The sequence below is a fragment of the Zonotrichia albicollis genome, chromosome 3, assembly GCF_047830755.1.
Source record: "Zonotrichia albicollis isolate bZonAlb1 chromosome 3, bZonAlb1.hap1, whole genome shotgun sequence".
NCBI lineage: Eukaryota > Metazoa > Chordata > Aves > Passeriformes > Passerellidae > Zonotrichia > Zonotrichia albicollis.
In genome coordinates this window covers 31,729,062-31,756,114 of record NC_133821.1, presented here as the reverse complement: position 1 = coordinate 31,756,114, position 27,053 = coordinate 31,729,062, and the positions used below count along the sequence as shown (strand labels likewise).

The 27,053-nt window shown below is 38.4% G+C and overlaps 1 protein-coding gene across 7 annotated transcripts in view; it reads right to left on the bottom strand.

The window, feature by feature from the left end:
• USH2A (usherin) overlaps window positions 1-26,695 on the bottom strand; it is a 382,808-nt gene extending 356,113 nt beyond the window's left edge. For 6 of the 7 annotated variants that reach the window (XM_074537083.1, XM_074537085.1, XM_026791121.2 and 3 more), the window contains exons 1-3: window positions 26,466-26,695; window positions 25,286-25,965; window positions 19,946-20,111 (exon numbers count right to left, since the gene is read on the bottom strand). In XM_074537083.1, coding sequence (XP_074393184.1) covers window positions 19,946-20,111; window positions 25,286-25,770 — 651 coding nt within the window. In that variant the 5' untranslated portion in view covers window positions 25,771-25,965; window positions 26,466-26,695. Of the gene's footprint in view, window positions 1-19,945; window positions 20,112-25,285; window positions 25,966-26,453 lie in introns of all 7 variants that reach the window. The other variant, XM_074537084.1, reaches the window with a different exon arrangement.
• Between the last annotated feature and the right edge of the window lie 358 nt (window positions 26,696-27,053).

The window sequence follows — 27,053 nt, the reverse complement described above, 5'->3', positions numbered from 1 at the left end:
AACATACACTTTTTCTTCACACGCATTAATCATCCTGTCATCAAAATGTCCTCTTACATATATATAAAGGCAACTGAGACAATTTGAGTCTCTTCCTTGTGGAATTGAATTGCACCATTTCAGCCAAAATAAATGAAGTTAACGGAACCTTTTTTCAGTGAACACTATGATCTTTTTGCATTAGTAAGATTTTTCCATTACAAGTTGGTCCTAATATTAATACCACCCACATACCTCATGGAAAATGATTTCTAATAAATAAGATAGGAAGGAGAGACATAGAAAAGAATTCTTTATAGTTGATTAAAAAAAATCCCTAAGAATCCCTAAATGTATCACAGAAGAGCTAAAGATCACTAACCAGAGATCAAAGCTTTACAGCACTAAATGACACAACCAACAGAGGCAGTAGCCTCATTCCCAAATATTTTAATTTGTAATTAGTATATGCTTCAAAGACACCTGTTTTTCAGTTAGTACAACCTTATCCTTTATGATATCTTTCCTATTCCAACATTTATTGGCATGGGAAAAATTTATTGAAATATTACAGGTAAATTATAGGGACTTATTTCAAGACAACATTAATCTTCTCCACTGGTTGAATATACATTCTTTTTACCCTTACTAATAAGAGCTTCTAGCAACCATAAAATACATTTTAATCCCAACATTTCCTTTCATCATCTTTTGTTCTAATAACTAGATCACAGTGTCTGGCAAGACAGATTAATAGAACAGAAGGATTACTTCCCAGATTTGCAGGCCATAAATGAGTAGTTCCACAACAGAGAGAACTCTGGCACCAAAAATGAAAGCAATAGAAAAAAAATCTTTTCCAGTCATTTAAGCCAAATGATACCAACCCTGGCCTACTTAGTTTTCCAGCCAACTTAGTGATGGCAACTACGTCAACTGCAGCTTCAGCTCTTACAGCTATTCAGACCATCACACAAAGTCTCAGATGGAGGGGCAGGACTGACTGACACAGGCAAAACAAGGACCAAAAATGCATCTCCCAATACTAGGAAATTACTACATTCCAGTACATGTAATGGACACCACTGTTTTCAAATAAGATTAAAAAGGAGCAGTTCAGGGATATACAATATATAACTGACATGAACAAGATTATTCAAAAAAACGTGTATCTGTATACCAAAAAAATTTTAAAGCAAATTTTTAAGTTCAAGATGCAAATTTAGCTAGTTGGAAAATGCAAGTTAAATTTAAAACTTAATACAAACTAAAACACAATGTCCGTTTCTCAAATACAAGGATAAAACCCAAATACTCCCCAAATAAGAGAACAGAAAATAAGCTGTAAGAAAACTCAAGTCTGTTTTCATTTTCCTTAAAATATACCCTATTTGCACAGCAGGCAGTTACTCAGAACTATAAACAATTATTATAAAGAAGATGATACACAATATGAAGAATTTTAAAATGTTTTATGAGAAGCAGTTAGGTAGCTATACCATTTATCTGTAAGGCAGAAAAAAATGGGGAGGTGGGGGGGGAAGCTCAATTTATTTTCCAAATCAGCAAGCTAGCAGGAATGACCCCTCCCTTTACTTGTATTAAAAACTAAAGCAACTCCAGAATCAGTTACACAGGCTTTACAGAGATGTAAATTAAAGCAGAAGTTAGCATAAATGATTTGCTTAATCATTCAGAAATAACAAGGAATCAGAGATTATGAGAAATCAGGAGGAGCTGCAACTCACTCAGCTCAAAAATTACTACACAACGTACCATTACAATTGCTTACTGTTACTTAATTTGGTGTGGTTCTTATAAAAATTTCCAGCTAAATATGGCTTGCTATCTGTTAAACTAATCAAGATTCAGAAAACCTTTTTTTCCTTGCAAATGTATTGCAGATTTGTGTCAGGAACTTTCTCAATAAGTCCATTCTATAGAATCAGACAGTGTATTAACACATTTTCTCCCAAGGTGAGAAAACAGATTAAGGTTATGACCAAAATGACAGGCCTGTGGCTTCCTTGAATACTTTAATAGAGTCAACAAATCAACAGTGGCCACTGATGACAACAGAGGAAAGAAGACAATAGGAGGAAGGAGGGGAATTAGTGATGCTACTATAATGGTGTAATCAGAAACTTGAGCATAAAAATCTTTTTCACCTTCAACCTGGTTCAATATGCTCTTTTTGCCTGCTCATATAAAGACATGCAGCATATTTACTACTGGGGGACATGTGGGTTCATGTATTTCCTCTGCAAAAGCAGGTGAGAAACAGAAATGTAACAGTTAATAAAGCAACAGTAAAGGGCTTTTGCATATCTAAGAGAGGAGATGCACACAGGTATGCATTTCAGTATTTTCTTGCATAATTGCAAATCTTGCTGAAGCTGCAATTACAAAGGCTTCCACACAGCTTTAATATTTCATAAATGATTTTTCTGTAAAGAGGAAAGGTCAGTGATATGGACTAAGCAAAAGAATTTTGGGGGAAAAACCAGGATGAAACCACTAGCATGAATCTAAGGCTTACTTTCAGCTGTCATTTAAGCAGAGCTAGTGACCAAAAACCATATGGTAGCATTTCATATATTTTTTTTTAATCTGAGCACCTATGCATCCCTAAATTGATGAATCAGAAACAGCAGACCACTTTCTGCCACAATTCAACACCTTTCCTCACTGAATAAATTGCAGAATTTACATACCTTTAACATTCATTTTAAAGGATCCTTCCCTAGCCCTCATTTCTGCCTTATTCTCATTTTGCATTATTTGACTAATTTTTACTTCCTTTTTTTCTCTACTATGGTTGTTCCTTTTAAAGCACATTTAGCTTTAAAAGGAACAACCAAACAAAAAAGAAAAAAACAACAGCAACAAAAACCCCAAACAACGTGATAAATGTAGTGAATACAGGTGGAATCAGATTCTTGCTCCCAAGTATTATTTTTCTCAAACACTAATACAAACAGGGAACAAATCAGGTTAACCTGGAAAGGAGAGGGGCAGGCACTGATCTCTTCTCTGGTGATCAGTGATAGGGCCCAAGAGAATGGCATGAAGCTGTGTCAGGGGAGATGAAGGCCAGACACTGGGACAAGGTTCATCACCCAGAGGGTGGCTGGGCTCTGGAACAAGATGCCCAGGGAAGCAGTCATAGCACAAGCCTGACAAAGTTCAACAAGTGTTTGGACAATGCTCTCAGGCACTCTTGGGGCTGATGCTATGCAGGGCCAAGAGCTGGACTTCTATGATCTGTGTGGGTCTGTTCCAACTCAGGATATTCTATGGTTCTATGATCCCAAGATCCCAAAACTATACTCTTCCCAACCCTTCAGGTAATCTATCACCCACCTTATGACTGCTCCAAAACTAAAGAGATTCCCACAGTTTAACCTCTGCAGGTGAGTCAGGATTCCACATCACTCTTAGCCATCTTCTACTCCACATATTACTCACCAGCACTAGTACAGAGCCTGCTCCTACAGTCCCATATGGCTTAGCCATCCTTACAAAGTAAAAAATGAAGCCTAACCCAAATGTAAAACCTTAGCTGAATGGATAAGTCAAGAATAAGAACTATCACTGTGATGACATTATTGCTAGAGATGTTTGGGCAGATGTTTTACATACATCAAAGTCTCCTGTGGACTTTTTTTTTTATTTTCCCTCTCTCAGAGATAAAGCTTACAACCTTTAAAATAAAAAGAGTTCATTTTTAGTGTTTTGTGCTTTGCATTTAATTTTTTTTAATCTGGAATGAAAATTGAGACAACAGAGGGAACTTGGCAGATCTAAGGCTTGGCAAGAGATAATGAATTTATGTAGCAAACATATGAGAACAAGGATATGTCAGGAGGAATTTGTCTATGAACTTGTTCTCAAACAGACCAGCAAAGACACTAATAACCATGTTAATAGGGATGGGGGTTTGGGGGAGGGAGGGCTGTGGAAACTAAAGAATAATATCCAAGAGGACAAGCCAGCTCAGACAATTTATCTGCATAACACTTGACAGACAAATGGCACCTTCTGCACCAGCAAAAGAACTGCCTGACGAGTTTGCCAGTGAAGCTGGTGCTGCTCCAGCTATAACCCTGTCACAATTTCAAATCCTCAGTCCATTTTTAGTTGGTTTGCCCAACAGCAAATGCAAAAGCTATAAACAAAATAAAATCAATTTTATCTGCTCTTATTAAATTATTTGCTCACATTTCTAAATTCCTCTCCTTCCACATTCAAATACTATACTAGCTTCACATAGCAAAAGTGTAGTTTTTGAGCTGTAAGAACTCCATGTCCCCAGGCAAACCCAAATTCATCCTTCTGTATTTCAGACCTTGGAAGCAACTTAGCTGCAAGTCTGAAAGAAAAGAACAGAGGCAAGGTGCAACCCTGGCTACTATGTGGAGGTTTCAATGTGATGTTTTTCAGACATATTTAGTTCTCAGGACAAACAGCATTTTACAGGAAGGAAACAAAGAGGGCTCAAAGCTTTTCACTGTCACCACTAACATAAGTAACAACATGGCCTAGGACTTTATTATGATGATTTTCAAAAAAAAGTTACTTAAGTTACCATCCATGGTTAGGGGAAATTCCTTCACTTCCAACCACTCTGTCATTTCTAGAAGGAAGACCTGCCAATACAGTTCTAGGCTGTGATTCATTATCTAACTCTTGCCAAAACTACAGAGTCAACTCTGTCCTCTCACCAGAACACATCAGTCTACCTGAAATATACAAGTAGAAACATTTTAAGTATTTTACTTTGGGTTGATTCCTATCAAAATTCAAGGATGCTGCAATCCTATTATTCACTGAAAGGCAGAATTTTTAAAAATCTCCCTTTCAGAACCTCCTTAAGCTCTATAGGAAAATCAGCCTTGCCTTTAAGAAGAGAAATTGAATTTGTGAGTGGAAACAATATACGTACAAGGCGTTTGGTGTTAAATCACTGATTTTTACTTCAAAAGCAGGATGGTGCTTTAAGCTGACTAGGAACCCACAGAGGGAAATGGTTTGAAATAATTCAAAAGCTTGATTCTTCAGTATGTTCCAAATGAAGTTTCAATGCAAGCAAGTTCAGCATAAACAACTAAGTGAATCAAGGATTGAAACTATTTTAACCCAGACTATTTTAGAACTGTTATGAGAAATTACAAGGAAAGATGCCTTTCTTTGGAAAATTTATAGGGAATGCTAACACACATCAGTATTTGATGACACTGTGCGCAATTTTGTTGCAGAATCCAGACAATTTTAACTTTCACTAACATAATAGGGTAAGAACACCTGTGCTGACTATATTTCCCTGAAGGCCAGAAAACTGATGGAATACCAGAAAAACATTCCAAAGAGAATAATGCTTTTTCATCTTTGCTTATATCCTCTACCTCTTCATTTTCTTATCCTCTTCTTGTTAGACTTTGACAGACACTTTTCCAGAAGTTCCCGATAAAATAAAATCTTTCATTAGATAGATTTTGAAATTAAAACTGCCTAAATGGAAAAAAACCACCATTTTTTAAATATCAGAATTGACTCATCACAACATTCTGTCCAGAGATAACAAGTGGAGTGACTAGTACTTCAGCTGTAAGTTTATTTAAATGTAGACATACACATGCAGTATTAGGAAGGCAAAAACAGGATATGAAATAAACATAAGGCATCAGCTCTAAGCTCACTGTCAAGAATATACCAAGGCTTCTAACCACAGAGTTCAGCTGAAGGTAACTATCTGTCAAATGTAATCTGTGCAAGTGAATATGCTTAAGCTGGTGCTATGAATCAACCAAAATTGCTTTGGTCTTATTGACATTCAATTGCAAGAAGTTGCAGCTCATCCAGTCCAATAGACATCTGACAACACCAAGAGTGCTTCAGTGACAGAAAGCTTTAAATATAGATGCAACTATCATCACAATACACATGGAACTAAACTTTATGATCCCTCATACCATCTTCAGAAACAGGGCATCAGTTGAATGCTATAAGACCACATGGTCATCCTCTCTGCCTGTTGCCAATTCCTACAGTTAACAAATCACTGCAATTTAAAAAAGAAAAAGGAGAGTACAGATTGACAGAAATAGACCATTCAATCTTCCACTAATGTCCCATTAAATCTCTCCCCAACATCCACTTCTGCCATTATAATCTTTGTTCACCTTTTGAAAATAAAATGCGAGATCAAAATTTGTTCAAAGTGCTTGCATTAGTTAAGGGGCAGATCTTCCGCTACTACAAATTGCCTTCAGCTTCAGCAATGTCCTTTTACACCTGCCCAGATTCAGACCTCAAATAAGTTAAATTTACTTTCTTCGTCACATCTGTTCTTTGAAACACGATGTCTGATAATGAGTGTATGTGGGAGACTGAACAATAAAGGAACTTGCACAGAGGATCCCAAAAGCAGACACAATTTGTGTCCTAACTTTACACAAAAGAAAGGAATACCACTTGCAACCATGCATGTGTTTGTTTCACTCTCGTCTCTCACAGAAATCCTGCCAGCACAGCACAGTGTCTTTTTCTAAAGATTTTCATATTTCCACACCATCTACACCAATTGTTATATTCTCCCATGCTTGCCCTTCCCAGCTCTGGCTTTCCTTGCCACAAAGTGAATTGAAATCATCCCAGATTCACAAACAGATAAAAGAAGTTAGGAACGAAAAACAATGTCTACTGTATACAGCTTGCAATCATGTTTAAGGGGATGCATAGCGTGGTTTTGGGGAGAAGAGGGGTGAAAGACTCCTGCTCACGTTATGAGCACTCTGAACAGTTATGCCCACAGTCTGAGAAATGCAGTGTGAAAAAAACAAGAGACTTGAGGAAGAAACCTCATCAGGGGACCACAGTGACAGAACTATCTTAAAACAGAAGGGCTGGAGAAGATAAAGGGACAGCAGAAGAAATGGCAAAGAACAGCGAAGGGGAAGGAAAAAGCATAAGGTCGGGAGGGGCAAGTTGTCTCTTTGCCTTTCCTTCTTTTGCCTCAGGCCCATATCGGCCTTTCCTTTTCTTGACTTAACTGGGATGAATTTTAATTGCAGCCTCTCTACGTGTTTTATACACTATGTACTCTCTACTTGTGTGGAGTGGATTTCCCATTCATCACAGGATTGCAGGCAAAAACCCCAGGAGCATTTTGCTTTCCTTCAAAGTTAGCTTTGCTAAAATCAATAACTTTAGGGCTGCTTCTCCATCTAGCCCAAACCCCCACCCCAAAACCATTTCAAATTTCATGATTTTTGATCGTTTGATTTTGCTTCTTGTCTCCACATACAGATTTACAGTTACAGCTTTTCCATAACTGTGACAGTATTCTCCACTGCTTCATTAACAGCATAAAAATAGGAATCTTAGAGCAACAGCAGAAACATGCTCTCATTTGTAGTTCTAACACAGTTCATATCATAACTGATCTCTAACAATCTCTCTCCTTACTGTCTTCTCTTCAATACACCAGCATTCTTCAAATCAAAATTCTGGTTTTCTTAGGGACCATTGCCTGTTTTAAATACTTTTATGGCCAGGGCTTTTTTTCTGACCACCAACAAGTCTGGTACAACAGCCAAGAATCACAACTATACTAAACTGTCCTTAGCTTGCACACAAACCTCTAAACTTAGCTTTTAAAAAATGTAGTTAAAGAAAAAAATTAAAATGGAGGGAGTGAGAACAGGAGTGTTTCCTACTGCAGATAGAGTATTATCCTTCAGCAATATTGTTACATCTCTTTCAGCTTAATATTAGCTCTCCCTTCACTGAAACTGTGTATCTTGGCATTTTAAATCCCCCTTCATTTTCCTGGTTGTCTGTCTTATTCCAATAATATCTTTCTTATCCTTGAAAACATGTCACTCCCATTCAGCAGTCTTATTACATATGCTCCTAGCATTTGTATAAAAGATATTTAGCTTTTCTCTTTGCCCTCCTTTACTTTTCTTTTTCACTATCTCCTACAATGTTAATCCCTTCTCAGTGGGAAATGGTTTTCCTTCAATCCAAGTCTTTCTTGTCGTGCATAGATCCACTAGTTCAGCTCGAATTCCCTGAAGAACAACATAAATTTAAAATAAAAAAAACAGGGGGGGAAGGGTGTAAGGGGAAAGGAACCCTGAAATGCTCCTGAAACAATTAACTCTGTTCAAGATTTAGCCATTTATTAATATAAATTTGACCATAAACAGCAAAATCAAAAAGCAACTGGAACACAAGACTGATCCATAAGGCAGTTTACAAGCTTAAAAAGAAATAAGAGCTATTTCTTGAACAAAACCTTCAAGATGCAAAAATGCAAGTGACAGCAAACAGAATGATCGAAAATAAGAAACATACAAATTGTTCTTTTTTCATATGGGGTAATTTTAGTAGTATTTTAAAAACTGAGTGATGTAACCCATACTCAATTATCTAGTAAACCAGGCTGGAGACAAAGAAAGATCAATGTGAAAAGAGACAGCTTTTGAAATGGACTATATTTTTAAAGAATCAGTATTTTAAAAAGTAAACAGCGCTTTAGAATCAACATTGAATCAGAGATTAGCGATCTTTTTGCACAGAGTAATCATTCCAAGTACAGATTGGCAATTTTAGCTTAATCTTTTGTTGGTCCATAGTTTGAAAGCATTTCATTAGTATGAAGAAGTATTAAAATGGTTAATTACAGCTATTCCACTTTCTACCCCAGCCAGCACTGCACCAATATCCTTTATAGCCAGGGTCAGTAGAGCTGTATCAATCTGTTACTGATGCCTCAGGACAGAACACATCGGGGCAGGGGAGTGGCAGACAGAAGACAAGAGAGCAAAACTGCAAATACAGATTCTGTTAGAAAGTGAAGGAATTAACAAATAAGCTTTGCTAAACTACTATTTTAACCATTGATAAACTCGATTCTTTTTACAAGGAAAGCTTTAAAAAGTGACACCTGTGGTGTAAATGAGTTCCAAACAAAAAAAATATGAGAGGATCCTAGTCACCATATCTGAAAATGCATGAAGAACAATTGCTTTCTTGCTGCATAATGATTGTATTTTCCCCAAATCACAGAAGAAATCAGATCCAACATTCGATGATCACTACAGTATCATGAAAGGAGACAAGTATTAAGGACTCAACAAGCTGCTTTTTAGTAGCTAAAACTGTTACACAGACTTGCCACAATTAATTGAAGCAAAAGGTCAGAAAGTACATTTTAGATAATCTCATAACAATGCATATTTTCTCTCTGCCCCCTCCATTTAAAATACAGTAAAACCACTGGTTCAGAATTTTCACGAACTACTTGTAATCATGTAAATTAGGGATGAGATGTGGATGTCAAATGAAATGTCCCTTCTGAATAAAGTCTTCTGCTTCACTAGTCAAAGAATAAGCAGATACCTGCACAAATGAGGGGTGCTGTTACTAATGTACAATTATTAACCTTTTATGACACTATCAGCTACATATTAAATTCTAGTCTTTTAAACTGATTATATCTGAAGATTTTGCACCATTTTACACCACTCAGTACTATGGCTCCTAAGTAATTCCCAAATTTACTGCAAGAATACACAGTTCTACAAAACAGAGCTGAACAGCTCTGCTGGGACTGAAAAGTTGAAAATCCATTCCTCTGTCTTTTTTGGGGGATGATTTACATAAGAAGAAAGCAATTATTTCTGCCCTCTGAATGCCTTGCCACAAAAAGTTCCATGTATCCAGTTAAGGGATTTTTGCAAATAAAGTCTCATCTCTTCTTTCAGGGCTTAGTTTCTTTTCATGGTCAAGGAGCCACAAAAGTTTGTCTTTGATTCTTTTCATATTCTTCCCCACAACCTTACTTCAGGCCTTTCCCTCCTCCTCTGTGCCCTGCTTTCTTCCATCCATCACAAAGTCCTTTAGAAATGGTCATTCAACTACTCCTTTGTACTCTAACTCTCCAACACTCTTTTTGATGGCAACTGTAAGCTTCAATTTTCATTTCTTATAATAACTGCTTTTTTCCAGTTACTAAGCGTCTTAGCAGCCAAGCTTTGCCAGAGATCCAAACTGTGCTGTTAATTCCACTCAGACCAAAAGGGACTTTGGAGGACAGTGTTTTGGTAGCTTATTGTCAGTAGTTTATTATTGGAAAAAGTGAAATAAAATCGTTTATGCATCAGCTCCCTCAACTACATTTTGGTAGAGATGGGCCAGGAAATGACCAGGGGAGGCAACTTACAAAGTTCATAGTGATCTCCTAAGCACTTTAGAGTACAGGCCTCAAATTAAGGCACAGAAAAGCCACAAAGATTACTGAACAGCACAGAGAAGGATATCAATAAACACAGCTTAAGAGAAAGGATAAAGGCCCTTCAAACATAATTAAATGCATTCAGAAGTCCAGCAGAAGAGTGGCAATGCAACCTGTTACATGCATGACTTACGGACAAGAGGTACATACATAAGGCACAAGTAAGTAGTAACCAGAGAAGCTCAGAAAGACAACAGACTTTTTCTTTTGACCAGTCCTGATTCCAAGAACCACTCAAGTGCCATGGGACATGGTTATCAAGCTGGAAAGAAAAAGGCACATACCTCTGAGTACTGAGGATAAATCTTCAAGGGTAAGAATTTCAATGTAAAGAAACAGAAGTTTAAAGTTCTGAAATGTCAGATTAGGAGCAATGTTGATGGTTTATTGTATGCTGCCACTGAATACCACATGATGATTTGCTTAGAAGTGCAACAAGGATGACCCTCACAAGATAGATGGGCCATCTACAATCAGTCAATAGCAAGGATACACCTAAACACCACCTGAAAGAAGAGAAGAGAGGTTTGAGAGGAAAATATTTTGGCTTTTATTCAGGAGGCAGAAGATAAAAAGCCAGTGCCATTCTTTGAAATGCTGCCAGTATCACAAAGGGTCAGACAAGCAAGGCTACATGACTCTGCACACAAACAGAGCTTGGAAGAAGGGATTTAGGTCAATTCCAAATGGAAACCCTTTTCTAGAACAGACAGAATTAAAGGAGGGTCAGCTGCTCCTATATCCAAATAAAGGCAGTTTATTTGTGTATCAAGATGGGAAAGAAATGAAAAGTTGGGGGAGAAAAATCAATTATCTAAACCAGAACTGTCTTAACTAAGCATGCACATAGACTGTAAATTATGAAAAAATATATAAAACAAAACATATCTGTCTTTAAAATCTACAGCCCAAGATGTTTGAACCTGAATGTCAGGAATTACACAGATCATACCACTGAAAAAGTGTTGCTATGCCTTAAAGAAAGCTCAAATTTTGATAAAGAAAATGAGCTGACTGTATTAAAACATACTACAGAACCTGGTATTCTAGCCCTTTTCATTAAAAAAAAAGAAAAGAAAAAAAAAAAGAATACCTTCAGATTCATTGGAAGATCAGCAAAGAAGCAGAAACCAAAAAAACCCTCTGACCTATTTTCAGTTAACCCTACACAGAGAAAAGAACAATGCAGAAATTAAAGTTATAGACATGATGCATGAAGAGGGCTTGGATCATTTCTTCTGAGATCCGTAAAATCAAGTCTGTACTGGATGAATTGGTCGGAAAAGCGCACCGGTTAATACTGTACACTAGAAAAGGCAACATGACTTTTGTGGAAGGAAATCAAGATCCAATTTGAATTCTTTGAAGTAAAGATGCGTGTGGATAAGAACTGACCAATATAACATACTGGCTTTCTAAGAAGGTTTCAAACTTTAAAACTTGGAAGAGATTAAATGGTCACATTTCACACAGACAGTAGTTTATCACTACCTGCAACAATCTCTGCTACCTAACATTTTGTTCAGGCTTGAAAAGTGGTTAGCAAGGTGAAAAAAAGATGGAGTGAATACATGCAGATAATAGAAATCAAAGCTTACTTCAAAGGTGCAAAGGATCTCAAAATTGTTAAGGAACAGGCAGCAAAGTAGCAGACTAAATGTCTTGTTGACCACAAGGTAGGAGACAAGAAAAATATTCCTGTCCATGTAAACACAACACTAAATTCTGAACAGTCACTGCTACAAGTGGTCTTAGAGTTACTATAGAGAGTCCCTCACCAATGAGCAAAAAAAGGAACATTCCTCATTGGGAAATAAATTTTTTCAAAGCCCACAAAACTTTATTGCTTAGAAATTTGTGGTGCAAAGTGTCTGGGATAACAAGTGGAGTTCTGTCCTTTGCATCCCTCATTAACCCCAAAAGTTTCTGAAAATATCAGTGAGGATGAACAAAATGCAGTGGCTTCAATATAAGGAGAAATCTCACTTATGAATGATTTTAACACGTGATAAAGTTCTATAATCAAAATATCAAAAAGCATAAGAATGATAAATAAAAAGAAACTGGCAAAAGAAATCAGCAAAAAAAGAAGTTGGCAGACAGCAGATTTAAAATAAAGAACAATTTCATACAGCCATAATACCATATGAAGAACTCATTGCCACAAGAGTTCATTGCCAAAATATAAATTATATATATTTTTATCTATAATATATATTAATAATTATAATTATCTATAATTACACATATTCCAATCTGTAAATTAAAAGAAAAATAATTAGACTATTAAACTAAAAACAGGTCAGTTAGTGACTATTCAAGACAGTACAGCTTAAGAACTTCAAAACCCACTGATTTTCAGAAAATAAGTCAATAATACATCTAAAACAAAGTTGTTCCTATTAATGTAGTCTTCTTTCATACTCCAAGACAGGCTATCTAGACAGCTATCAAACAGACAGAGTCCTTAAATTATGCAAAAATTACAGCATTACTGAGCTAAGGCACTAGAATGAGACACTGGACAAGAGGAGTTCCTCTCCATCTTCCATCCCAGATCCTTTTAATTTCCACACAACCTGGTAAGTTGGTCAGAGCCAGGAAATATTCTTTGCTTCCAGAAGAAAATGATACATGTGAAATCTTACAAGATTCCCCCTCTGGACTGCCACCAGCACACACAGATTTTGTGTTGTACAAGATCTACACATGTAATTTATGTCACCCTCCATTTGTTGCACACACAGATGTTAATGCAAGATGTAAGACAGAGTTCACACATAAATAATGAAGGTAGCACAAAGGACAACCTGAAAGTTTCACCTTCCATTTCTTGATCAGACTACTGATTTAAGTCTGTCTTTAAGTTACAAAAACCTGAACCAAATGTAGAAATTACTTCTAAAAATAAATAAACACCCAAATCAAACAAACAAACAAACCCAAAAACAAACACAAACCCACAAAAACAAAAGCTCTTCTATTTGGCTGTAGTCATGAAGTTTTTAGATTCGTAAAAAAAAAAGTTTCAAGTACCTTGTGAAAACATTTACATAAAAAACTTGTACAGCATAAAGCAGAAAGGACAATTGTTCAGTATCTGTGATCCATCTTGACCAGCAAGGATGCTGCAATCAGTTGCTTGTTTTCTGCTCACACACTGTGCAGCCAAGAACTACCTGCTGGAGGACCTTCTCCCACATTGCAAATGGTGTGCTCTAAATGGTGATAATCCACTGTACAACTTCAAGCTTGGTCTCCTCAAAAAGGAATCAAATGGAAGAATCTCAATAGTAAAATAAGACTCAAAGTAGACAGAAGGCAAACCTGGATCAACAAGAACTCTTTCCATACATGAAAGTGACAATGTGGATGCACCCAGCAAGTCTCCTCTTAGTGCAGTGTACCAACAGCTATAAAAAACTCAAGGAGACACTTCCAAACTCTTATGGTTTCTCCCCATGCAATTCAAGGGCACACAAAAGTACCTGAGACCTACAGGACAGTAGGTTCTGAGACTGGGGGAAAAATAAGAAGGCAAATCTTTTTAATGGAGTGTTTTCATTATTAAAAAGACATTTAGACAATTTAATTGGCTGCAATTTATTTTTATATAAGGAAGGAAACTTTTTGCAAAGCAAATTGAAGATTGATGCTTTTCAAATCTTGAAACTCTCTAGACAAATAAGGCATAGCCTCTGTAAAACATTCAATACCACCTCCTCTCAGTACTGGCCACACAAAGGCTTAATTCCATTCCTACCATATATAACAGAGTCTGGGCAGATTTCAGTGGTTTTGCAACTGCAATTACAGAATACATTTGCAATTTCCAGAAGTGGAATCACGATGGCATTGACAAAACCTGTATTTTTGGCGTTCTCTGAAATTAAAATCTTAGCCCAGGCAAAGTTCCTTGCCTTGTGTTCCGAGGCAGCTGTTAGACTGCAAATTTAAATCTGCAAATATATTCAAACTCATACTCAGGCAAGAAAATAAGTAGTTTAAGAGACAGTGTGAGCAGAATCAATCATCTGGGAAATACGCTGCTTTCTCAAGAAGCTGAAGTTACAGCAGAGCTTTCAAATGTACACAGTAAGCATGGTAATACCCACAGAGCATGAGGAGAAGAGGTAAGAACCATAGTAGAACCTCTGGATGCAGGAAAAACCAAAGTTTTACTGATATCAAAGAGCACAGAGGCTGCATGTCCAGCAGCAGTACCTGAATGGCCTACAACAGTAGCAGAATAGATGCTGAAGCAGCTCCATGCTCCTTGTGTCTGTGAACAGCTCTTTAAACACACACTCAAACACAAGACAGACTGTAATGTGTGTTTTATTTCCACTGTCTGGCAGGAGCAGAGCATGAGCCAATATGGATAGACTGCATCATCACAAATATTTTCAACACACAATTGCAATTAATAGACAAGAAGCTCCCAAATGCAGAATTAATGCAAACTCTCCACTCCCTTCTTGGACCTGACAAACTACTCTTAATAGATAGTAAGTGATGACTTCAAAGAGGAAGTCAAAGCAGTTTGTTAAATCAAAATGCTTTCTTGCTTTCTCGTGTCCTTATTAAAATTAGGGACCATACAGTTTAGAATACCCTTTATTTAGTAAGACATACATAGGGAGTGTATAGAATAAATGTTTGCCTCCCTGCTTTTAAGTCTCAGGTTCTTTGCTTATAAAATAAACTGTAAAGTATTCAAAAACTTGTGCAGAAAATAAAAGGATTTTACAAATTGGAAAGGACAAGTTTTCTCTTGATAGTCAAACAGTTATGATGTAAAGCGGTCTCATTAAATCATAAGTACTTTAACCTTTTCTTGAAAGAACTGGAAGATTTAAAGATTTATAAAGAAATTTTGCCTAAACTAGGAAATGACTCATATTTGACATGTATTGAAATGATAATGCTGATTTCAATAGGCACTCTAAGAGCATTTTCCTCCCAGGAGAGTAATTCAGTCACGGTTACCTCTCTGCATTTAGATTTTAAACTTACTTTCCAAAGCTTTTAATGTGCTATAGGCTGCCAAAACATGGCAGAGTTACATAGATATGATCAGGCAAAATAAAGGCTAGCAAAAAGACTATTTTTATAATTTCAGACACTAAATATGAAACAAAAAACATCAATCTGACATGTTCTCAAAGAATCTCCTGTTTCAGCAGCCTCGTCTGTATCTGCAAATTCATGTTTAAACTCCACTCTTCTTAATTGGTTAAATAAATTCAAAAGTATCAAAGGGAAAGTAAAAGACTCTTAACACTCAAACTGAAAAATAAAATACACAATGGTGCTGCTGTTAGTAAGTGTAATAAATCTGATACTGGTTTCACTTTGTAGAGATAATATGGTACACAACTGACCTTAATTATGCTCAATTTTTTAATTCTTTAGAAGTTAAGACTTTAAGATGACAGTTTTTCTAATGTTTCACTTCAGTGCACATCAGATTCTTTTAAGTTACGGCTATATATCTTTTACGCCAGTGTGCACCTTCAGAGTTTTTGCTAACATACACCTAAAACTATATCCCTAAAAACATCATTAAATCAAGATCAAACACACAGTAGGAATCTAAAACTTTCAGAAGCCTGAAAGACTTGATCCTCACCAACTGGAAACAACTAGGACAGTAGAAAATTTTGTAGAGGCGTTTCAAGTTCACTACTTTGCACTTTGTAATAGCAATTTTATTCCAAGCCACTTCCCTCAGTCTTTTTGGTCATGCCATTCTTCCTGTAGAACATCTTACTGTCCCCTTTCTGACTATGTCTATTACCAGCTGCTATGATAGGAATTCTTAGTATTTCTGCTAAGATCATTAACAAAAATAAAACACAAGGCTGGCCCAAAGACTAATTCTCAAATAATTCAATTGGTTTTGTGCCTGCCCCCTCCCCAGGATTATAAGCAAGTTCCTCTGAGCAGTATCTATTGCAATCCTTCCCATGAGCATTCCCTTTGACCCTACAACTTCTCATAGGTTGTCACATCAATGCTAAACTCAACTCCAGATAGACGAAATCTGACACATTTACTTTGCCTGAAAATCAGCTTTCTCATCAAAAAAAAAGCTAAGAGGCTAGACAGTGATGAGCTATCTATAGGAAATCCACACTGCATTTTATCCCATTTTTCATTTAGTTCCACATCTTTATCTATTTCTTCAAAGATCTTTTCTAAATCCTCATATGCCACTGCGTCAAGACCAAGACATAATGGGTCGGCATTACCAAGATCCTTTTTCCTTCCTCTGTGGCTGGGGTGGAGCAACACCCCATGCTGCATTTCAAATCTAGGGGTTAAATAGCATTGCTAACACATTTTAGTTGTTGCCAAAGAGAGCTTGCCCAATGTCAAGCCCTTCTCTTTTCCCAGTTGAACTCCTCATCCCACCTCAGCAGTAAGCCAGGGCTGGAACAAGAAACTGGGCAGCGGGATAGCTAGGACAAAAAGATATTCCTTACTCTATAGCCTCACGCTCAGCAACAAAAACTAGGGTAGAAGAAGAAATGTGAGGAGATAGGAATTTTACTTCCAAGATGCCCTGCTGCTAAGAAATTGGTTGGGCAGTGGTCTGCTTGTGGGAGGTGGGGAGTGATTGCCTTTATATCATTTGCTCCTCTTCCAGTCCCTTTCTTTAATGAGTTTTTTTCACTTTTGCTATTTCTGTTGTCTCCCCTGTTCCACTGGCAGGGGTGAGGAGGGCCCAGGTGCTTGGCTGCTGGTTGGTATCAACATGATACCTTTCCCATTATAGCCCCATCTCTGACTGGTAGCTTTGCATAGAATGTCTCTTTGTCAAAGGATTTTGTGTGCCAGTTCTTCCAGAATTTCTGGACAAAGACCATCTGTTTGCAGCAGCATGCACACAATCAGCTTGCATATTCATGTTTCTACTCTTTATGATCACTTTTGTTTCCATACATTAATTCGACTACCCTGATTGGTTTTGCTCTGTGACTCCTGAAAACAGAACCAAGGTATTTATTTATTCTGGGGACCTTACTCAAATCATCCTTAATCTCAAGCACACTCTTGACTGTACTCAGGTCATGCCTTCTTACACAAAAAAAATTGTAAGAATTTTTTACCATTTGACAGTCTAATTAATATCAACCACTTTCTAGTTTTATTTCTATCCTACACAGCATTCTCTGTGAATCTGTGTTCCCATTCCCCAGTTCTCACACACTTTGACCTCTCTAACTGCAGGGGTACTTATTCACACAGATAAGCCTGGGCAGTACATAACCATATTTTTTTCCTTTAAGGGCAAAAATTTCTCTTAATTCTATTTTATCAATTTTAAAAAACTTCCAAGGTTTTTTTCCATTCAATCTCCGGACTCCAAAGTTTACCTTGTTTCATAAAAATAGTTGTATGTGTTTGTTCTCTTTGAAACCCAAAAGTGTTCCCAGAGAACCAAAGAACTGTTTATTCTTCTGTTTCATCTGACTCTAGTTATGAATGCTCAACATTATTCTTGAGACCTACACCTCTGATAACGCCCTCATTACTTAACAAAGCTGGTATATCCAGACTTTCTGCTTCAGCAACTACTCAATGAAGAAACTCTTCATGCAGAACACACAGGAATGTTTGGGCCCTACTCCTGTTAGCAGAACTTAAATTTCCCAGCCATAAACTGGAAAATAAGTCTCTGCAATGACACAGTTCTTAGCAGTAGTTCCCTCTAACAAATTACATATCTAAATACAAACCCAAGGATTTAAATTCCTAGATTACCTCAGTAGAATTAATTTACTAGCCTTCTCTTCCCATAGAATTATTTTATTCCAAAGAAATTATTTTCAGTCTCTGCTATCCTTTCTTCTTTCCTTCCCTCTTATCATTTAATTACTATTTGGTGCTATTCCACCATTTAGCTTTCATTTTTATCATTCCTGAATATGCTCTTACACCTGAATTCCAAACATATCTGCCATCCCACCATGTTTTTTCTCTCTCTAAATTCAGTTTCACACCTGTAACCAATACTTCACACTCCTTTGTCATGGCGTCTGTTGCCTAGCACCTGGGTGTAGGAGACACAGACACTTCTAGATGGAAGTTACTTTGCATATTTTTGTATGGTCTTGCTCATTGTCCATTTTGGGAAAAAAAATGAAAAAATGCTTTTGGCCCCCTGCTAAGAAACAAACAAAGCAACCTTTGCCTGAAGTTTGATAGCCAGGGCAAGGGCTAAATGGGTCAGGCTGCAGCCACTATCATCTTTAATGGCAAGCTGCATCCTACAATAGCACCAAGCACAGGAAGGCTCTACTCAAGCTCAGAAACTTCGAAAAGGCATTAAGCCTGCAGTTTCTTTAAGGGTCTAGAAGCTCTATTTCTTTTTTCCTGCTATGAATTGAACAACTTCCTACAGAGAAACAAAAGACCAAATTCCACAGGGTGCTTCACATTCCTTTGTAATGCAGTTCAAGATCTGTGTGTGTATTTAACCCGCCCTTTCACTTTCACTTGGCTGTGCCAGGCTTTAGCAGTTTCTGAGGTACAAAATGCGGCTGACAGCAACAGCAGTAATATAGCACCCTTGGAGTGCTTGAAGTGTAAAGTTCATTAGTTCTACCTTAAGGTCACTCTTTTAATCCAACAGCCAAAATCTTATTCACACTACCATGCTGTTATCCTGGAAAAAAGAAAACTGCAAAAAAATCAAGACGTCAACTTAGATACTTCTTACAAGTGACAAGATCAGCACTAAAAATCCAAATCACAGTCAATACCTTTTAGCAAGTTTCAAGAAAGCAGCAAAACTATTCTTGATTGTGCTGTAGACCAAATGAAATTTAATAGAACAGATAAAGAAAATGAAGGAAGGAAAAGATAAACATTTAATACCCGATAATTGTGCTTTATAATTATTAGTTGAACTTGGCTCACAAATAGAATTTACTAGGGTGTCTGTTGGGAATTACAAGACATGCAAATAACTGAATTTTAATTTCTTCTGTGTTTGTTTACTGATTTTTGTACATACAGTTTAAAATTTAACAAACTCAATTTTGCTTTATCCTCAGTAGATATTTGTACACTTATTAAAAAGTTATGTCAACAGAAGACTTTTAGAACACAGGGATTGTGCTCTAATAATTCTGAATCATATTTCTAAAATAAGAGGTAATAGCTCTGTAACTTACTAGCTTGACTGATTCTACATAAACTCACATTTGCTCACATGCACTTTTACTTATGTAAGAAGTTATTAAAATTAAATGGGACAGAACTCCATAAGGTAAGTACATTAGCATGTATAGATGAGAATGGCATTCCCTTCTATAGGAAATAAGCTGAGACCCAAGACTAATCAGTAATGTTATATATAAGCATCTAAAATATTAATACAAGGTTTTCTTCACCTCACATACTCATATTTTTAAAGGTGAGATTTTTCGGTTTTGTACAGTCTGCTTGTTCAGAAGAACGGGCACAGCATTTCTTTCCAGTCCTAAATTAGCAATTGCCTCAAAATGAGCTTCCAAATTAAGATCCTTACCTACAAGACTCAAGAGTTATCATTTACATCCCCCAATTTATTCTTTTATATTTATACAGTTATACTACTCTCACAAAAATGCTGTATTTCAACAAATATTAAATCGTTTTTATTTTACTTACCTGCACACTAAGATGAATCCATTTCTTCACAGGAATTCTCCCCAGTGTCATTACTTTTATTGGTGGCTGCAAACCATTTACTGTGCGATAATAAAACATGGTCTCTTTCTCAGAGATTGTGAGTTTGAACACAGTCTGCCCATCAACAGCCTTTTCTATCACACACCTTTGGAAATAACCAAGAAAAACAACATAAGGTCAGAGGCACACACATATACACATCCTTGCCAAGGTGCTATCCTGTAAAGTGATGCTAACCAGAATGTATTAAAATAAACATTAAAAATACAGCTCTTGAGAAGATGTTCAGTGACAGTGAAAGTCACAAGATGTACTAAGTGTAAAAGAACTTCAGCAAAGATATTTTCTGTCTCAATCTGTGAGGGTTTTGGTTGGTTGTTTTTTGTGTTTTGCTTTGTTTATTGAGTGCTGGCAACCCCAGCTCATCTGGGGGTGAAAGAGAGGCCCAGTTTGCCTCCTCTCTTGAAGGTTCCATGACAGAGAAACCACAGGGACTGTGCAAGTCTCTGCCCCACCTTTCATACAAAGCTGTGCAACTTAGTACATCCCGTGGAGGCACTTCAATTTTCCTTAGTCTAACAAGGCAAACGTAATATAACCACAAAAAGCAGTACAAATGAAATGCTTTGCTATTAAGTCTTCCATCTTTCCACCCAATCTGCATAGGTAAGGCAACCCTAACACCAGCTTACACTACACTCTCCCCTTTGCAGTGTCTTTCTTTACCCTAAGAAACTAGAGCAAGGCAATGAGGATATCCAGACACTTATTAGGAATTTTTCTTCCCCACAAAGAAGTCACATCAATAGCAAATACAATAATGTCATATAAGGTACAGAGAATACCATCCATAGCAAATTTTTTTGTATTTCAAGCTGCTGAAATTTTTGCCAATCCAATAAGCACGATGTCAAGAGTCCTGAGAAACCACAGGCTCCATATGCTTGTGTAAAAACTTTATATTTTATTAAAGCAATCATAAATACAAAAAAAAATTATAAAGTTCTATGCTTCCCACTTGAGCTGATTGAAAAACACATTTCTCAATGTACTGACCCATGAAAAGTCAAATATTTTAACAGTTACATCAGACTAAATTAGTGCATTAAGTCACAAGAGGGAAGCATATAAAATTTTTATGAGATTAGTATTTACTTACCCATATTTCAGAGAAAAAAAATTAAACCAGAGAACCCTTACCTACTGATGTCTTCATCTACTCTGCATTTATAAAAGAAAACTATCCAAAAGGCTGTTCCTTGATACTGCCACTAGTCACTAATTCACCTTTAAATCCTAGGAAAAATTAATTCCTCCTGTTACTATTCTAGCCTGCTGGAATGTTGTCAATGAAACACTTTGCAAAATGAAGACTTCTGTTTTCCCAACCTTACTAAAACCATGCTTCTTAATAAATTGTCCACTGGTCTTTTCAATATTTTGTTTGCTTGTAAACATGCTAGTTTTGTTAGATAATAAATGTGAAGGAAGGCTCAGCTAAGTAGCAAAATATTTAGGAACTGGATTTACCCAGTTCCTGGATAAACAATAATTGGATAATCCAGGGTTTTGTTTATTTTACTTATCTAAAACAAACATCCCCACATTGTTTTTATCCCCAAAGGTGTCATGACTTTAAGAAGGGAAGCGACCTTGATGTACATCACTTTGAAAACTGAAAGAACAAATGTGAATTGTGACTTACTAGTAAAAGAGGAAAATCGAGAGGAAAAAGAGAAGAGAGGGAAGGAAAAAGAAAAAAGAAAAAAATCCAAACTAGTTCTATCATAGGTGAAATAGTAAGAGGCATTACTTCTGACTCTGAGCTTGATTTTCCATTCCGGCCATGATTACAGAGAGAAGCCACTTTTCTTTGTGAAGTCTTCAACTTCTGGTAACCTGCAGACCCACAGAGCCAATACCTGACTACATACATCTCAGTGGTGGGATTGGAGGGAAAAAAAAAAGCCAATAACACAAATCCACTCAGTCAGCTTTCAAAGAGAAAAATATTCTAGAGAATCTAACATGGCTGCACTAGCGCTGCCCACACATCAACTGGAGCAAATGGGAACACCTGCACTGGTTCAAAATCAGATGCCCCTTTCAGTCTAATTCCTAACATAAAACATCTGAATAGATAATAAAAGAACCATATGGTTTTAGTCCCTTAGATAAATAAAGTGTAAATCATCTCTGTGCTACCCACTTCACAATCAGGCCATTCCTGCTGATCCTTTTGCTTGTAAAAGACCTCAGCTCACTTCTTGACACCACCAATATCTTCTGGGCATCTGAACTTGCTCCAGCTCACACTACATTGATACAAGCTGCCTGTAATGGTTACTCACATATGCAAAGTTTGTACCCATATTCTTGTCCTATTCCATTGTGAAGGGCTATCATCATACACAGTTTCCTATATTGTGGTAAGGCTTACCTACAGGCTACACACAGGCTTACTGAAGGCAATTATATTGACTGATGAGTACACACAGCAAGAGAGGAAGCATGAGGCTAGAATGAAACTCAGGGGCAAGAACGCTGCCCACTTACTGCCTAAAGGGAAAGAAAATTTAAAGACTGGAGTACAAATGTCAGTGCTTTCTCACTCTTGTTTTTCTTCAATATTTCCAATATGCAGTGACTTAAAAGCATGCCTACAAATATCTCTACTAAACATCTTAGAAGAACATCATGGCTTCAAATAAATCTGTAACATGACCTGACTCTTCTCTCTGTGTCAAAGTGTACTGTCTCCTAGATTCACATAAGAAAACTTGGTGTATGAAACTGATGAAGAAAATTTTTAGTGTCTCTGCTTATGTACAATCTTTAAAAGGCCTTCAGACTTGGATCCTCACATCACTCTCTCATTTCAGCCAGCACAGTAACTTCTCACAAAAATCCTGCTATTCCCTTACACAGGTACATGCCTAACAGAATGTCACGGGATGTAATGGGATACTGGCACAGCAACACTCCTAGCTTCTTTCCTAAGCACACACTCTCACAGACAGACCATATAACATTCAGCACAAAAGCACATTACTATGGCATGTCCAAAACACAGAAGTCTGCTGTACTCGATGTAAAAGCACTCTGCCAGAAAAAAAAAAAACACCTTGTTAAACTTCCAATCATTCTTCTGGCAAAATGAACAGCTCGTTCTGGCTGATCTTCCTAATGCTTTGTGGGAAAACAAAGATTTGTTAGAATGCATCCCACTTCTGAGAGGCTCCTCTGCTGTGATAATGGGGTTTAAAAGGACTCACAAATGACATGTAACAGGGACAATTCCCCACCAGGGACTTCAAAATGTAGGACATCCAGTAAGTCAAACTTCATCTGCCAACCTGAAGGACTCACTAAAGCAATATAAGAAAAGGGAAAGCATCTTAGTCTGCTGGTAATTATTCTCTTTTGTAAGATGCTTTCTGAGTCAAGCTTCAATGGCTATTCATGTGCAACAACTGTTCCACCACAACTGGAGTTCAGTGTTCCTTTTACGAAGAGAGAAAAATTAACACAATTCTTTCTGTGCCAATAAACAAAAGCACCTGGACAGTGGCATATCATCCTGACCACTTGGACTAATTGCTGTTCATCTTCAGTTTTCAGGACTGGGCTTTACCATTGCCTTTCTTACATGTTGAATAGCAGCAAATCTCACAAGGCGTAAGAGATTTGATGTGATCTATTACAATGAAGTTATCTATTACAAAAATTGAATAAAAACATTTAAATTTTAAAGCGACCTATAAAACCTGCTGAACAGGAATATGTACACTGTGTAGTTATTAACACAGCAGCAATTGGAAGCTAATCTTTTGCACTAGTCCATGGCTTATCAGTCATCACTAGAGTCTGGTTTCTTCACAGCACTTAATCATTTGAAACTAAGGCCATAACATTTCATTGTTTTAGGCTCCATGCATCAAAGCCTATCCCATTGACAAAAGACTTTCACAGATCTCACTCAGCATACTGCTGCAACAGCTTGCTTGGAAATTAGCAGGAGAAGCTTGTGCTTCAAGTTAGGCATGTGCTTTGATGAAGGAGACTCCGATGAGCCCACACGTGTGTGGAGAGGAATTCATGGCATGGGAACACACTAGAAATGGACTCTCTGACATTCAAGATTCAACCATTACATAGAAAACTACAGGCCAAAGTTCCAGGGATGCCTTCACACCTACCACCAGCTGAAATTATTTAACTTCAGCTCAGAAGTCCCTTTTGCTCTGCAGATATCATTTATTTCCACTCCATAACCACAAATTCTACAGTTAGGTCAAGTTTTTTAAGGTAATTATTACTGCATAAAACATACTATAACTTTACATTATCATTTTCGATATTTCTATTTTTTCCGATGACTTTGCTACCCTTAGACAAGTGACAATTTCACATCAGCATGCAAAATAAGTATCAAGAACACCTCAACAAAGCAGATCACTAGCTACATTTTAAGAATACATTCTAAAATCATTCATGGCATGTTGTCCAAAGGAACAAACTACACTCTTTGTGCTTTATGTTAAAGAGACCTACACAATGAAGGTATGAAAGAGTAGGAGGCTCTGCATTTTGTGATAGATGACTGAACTTTTTTTTCAGGATCTGGGATGCATTTTTCAAAAAGCAGGTTTTTCATTATAGTAAGGCCCAGTCAAGCTGAAAGGTCACTTCTAACAGCAGTATTTCCTGAAAATGCAACATGTAGGCAAACAGGAGAGGGAACATGTTTAGCCGCTTCTATTTTGTGAGCACCTAGTGAAATTTCATTAGCAGTTTAAATAGTGGAATCATTTGTTAAAGCAGCAACGCAGTCTGCCAGCCAGACAATGTTCTCCAGATCCTCCAAGAACACTATGACCTCTTTTCTATATTTTGGTGGCTTTCCGTGTTTGTTTGTTAGACAAACTTGTGTTGGAGAAGCCTTAACATCTTAGATAATTTTTTTTCCATCATGAAAGCAGCAACAGCACAACCCTGTGACAACGTAATTTTCTAGCAGCTTTTAGAAGGAATGCAAATTGGAAACACAAATTTCTCTTTTTGAGAAATACATGCACATTATGTATGAATAGTTCCAAACACTGAAAGCCATTGGACTATCATCTGAGTCAATGCCATGAAAGTGAAGCCAATTGTCTTGACATCTGGGAAGACCCCAACCTAAATACGGCTCTGGAAACGTCACAGTTTCTCACCACACCTTTTAAAAGTTTAAAGAGCTTGCTAATAATGACTGTGACTGCAATGATCAATTTTTTTAAGAGCACCAGGAAAGTAAACACCTTCAATACTACTTACATTACACCTTCTTGCTCAGGTTTCAACCATACAGTTAACGTAAATGAAGCTCCAAGCCTTGGAAGACGGGGAGTAGAGAAGCAATTCTTGTGATTATGAAAAATAAAACTGGAAGCATTGCTGGAGGACCCTGGATGCAAGTCCCTCTTGTCCTCTGTTATACAGGTACCAAGGCCTTCTGAAAGAAGTCGTTTGTAGGACGAAGGTGACGACCTATATGGGCATTCCTGAACACAAAACTTCTGAGTGCAGGATATAATACTTTGAACAGCTACTGAGCTATGACAAAAAGTACTTCGGTCTGGCAGCCCACAAGTGGCTTGAGTTGGCACGATTGACACATTCTTGAAAGCTCCCACATTTTCAAGCCTAGGGAAATGTCCCTGAGAGCTGACCAACACAAAGGAGTCATAATAAGTTAAGATTAATGTTTCAATAGCATGAAACAAGAAACGACATCTCAAGGAAAGAGCCCGGCAATTCATGTTTACAAAAAAGCTCCTCCTGATTAAAGCAAACGTAAATAAATAATGATGTCCATGTCGGTAGCAATGTCCTCAGGTGCTGTGCTTTAAGAGTTTATGTAGCGTTTCATCCTCAAAAGGCCCATGCAAGGACCCAGTCACAAGGGACATCTACGTCTTCTGGCCAGCGAACCACACGTGGGTGACAGCCGGGATCTGCAAACCACAGAAAACAGACACAGTCCGTAGGAGAAACCTGCTCTTTTGCACCAACACAGGTGATGCCCGGCTAGGGATTTCAAGGGTTCGAATGTTTCCTCCAGGCTCCAGCCAGCAGGCCCACCTGCACACCCTCGCCGGCCAGGGCCGAGACACTGCTCCGAGCTAAGGCCATGGGATTAGGCCGGCCAAGGGCGCGCAGGCTCATGGCCGAGCGGAGTTTATCCCGGATCTGTCGCGTCACCTGGCTTTGTGTGTCACAGCAAGGAATACGGGACACGGCAGCAAACCGGGACACGCAACTTGGGCTTCTCAAAGTCTCTGCTTTGGGTTTCGGGCGAGTTGGGCGGACCTCACGCCTACAGCCCCCCGGCGCTTACCTGGGCCTCGCACGGCTCCCTGGCAGCTGCCGTCCCCCCGCGCCATTCCCGAGGGACACCCCGGGGAGCCAGGAGCGCTGTTCCTACCGTCCCCCCGTGCCTTACCCCGCCGCCCACCTCACGCCGGCTGCTCCTCTCAGCGCTCGGCAAAGCTGATTAAAACCACGTTCCCCATCTGTCCCGTGTGGAGCTTTTTCTAACAGCGAGCGCCAGCGCCGGGGCGCCCCGGGCCGGGGCAGCGGTGGCAGGGCTGATTTAGCGCTATTGCCCGGCCGGGAGCGGCGCGCAGCCAGCGGGGCCAGCGGAGCCCGGCGCTCCCCGCGGCGACGCCGCCGTCGCCCGGCAACGCCGCGGCCTTCCCCGCCCCGGGCCCCGCCGCGCGTTAAAGCGGCAGCGCCGCGCCCGGGCCGGAGGGAGCGCGGCGCCGGGACAGCGCTGGGACACACCGGGACACGCCAGGACAGCGCCGCTCCGCTGCACAGCACCGGGCCGCCGCGCTGGACTCGCTTTCCACAGGCGCACTGTGCAGCGGAGGAGCGTACTCAGGCGCGTTTTCCCCGCATCCCGTTCCTCCCTTTGGTAGCGCTCTGCGCAGCGGGCACAAACAAGTGCAAAGGTGTCGTCGGTGAGCTGGGCATGAGCTGCAGCGGGATGTTTACGCGTGTTTCTGGACAGAGGAGCACTAATTGATACGTCCCCTGAGGA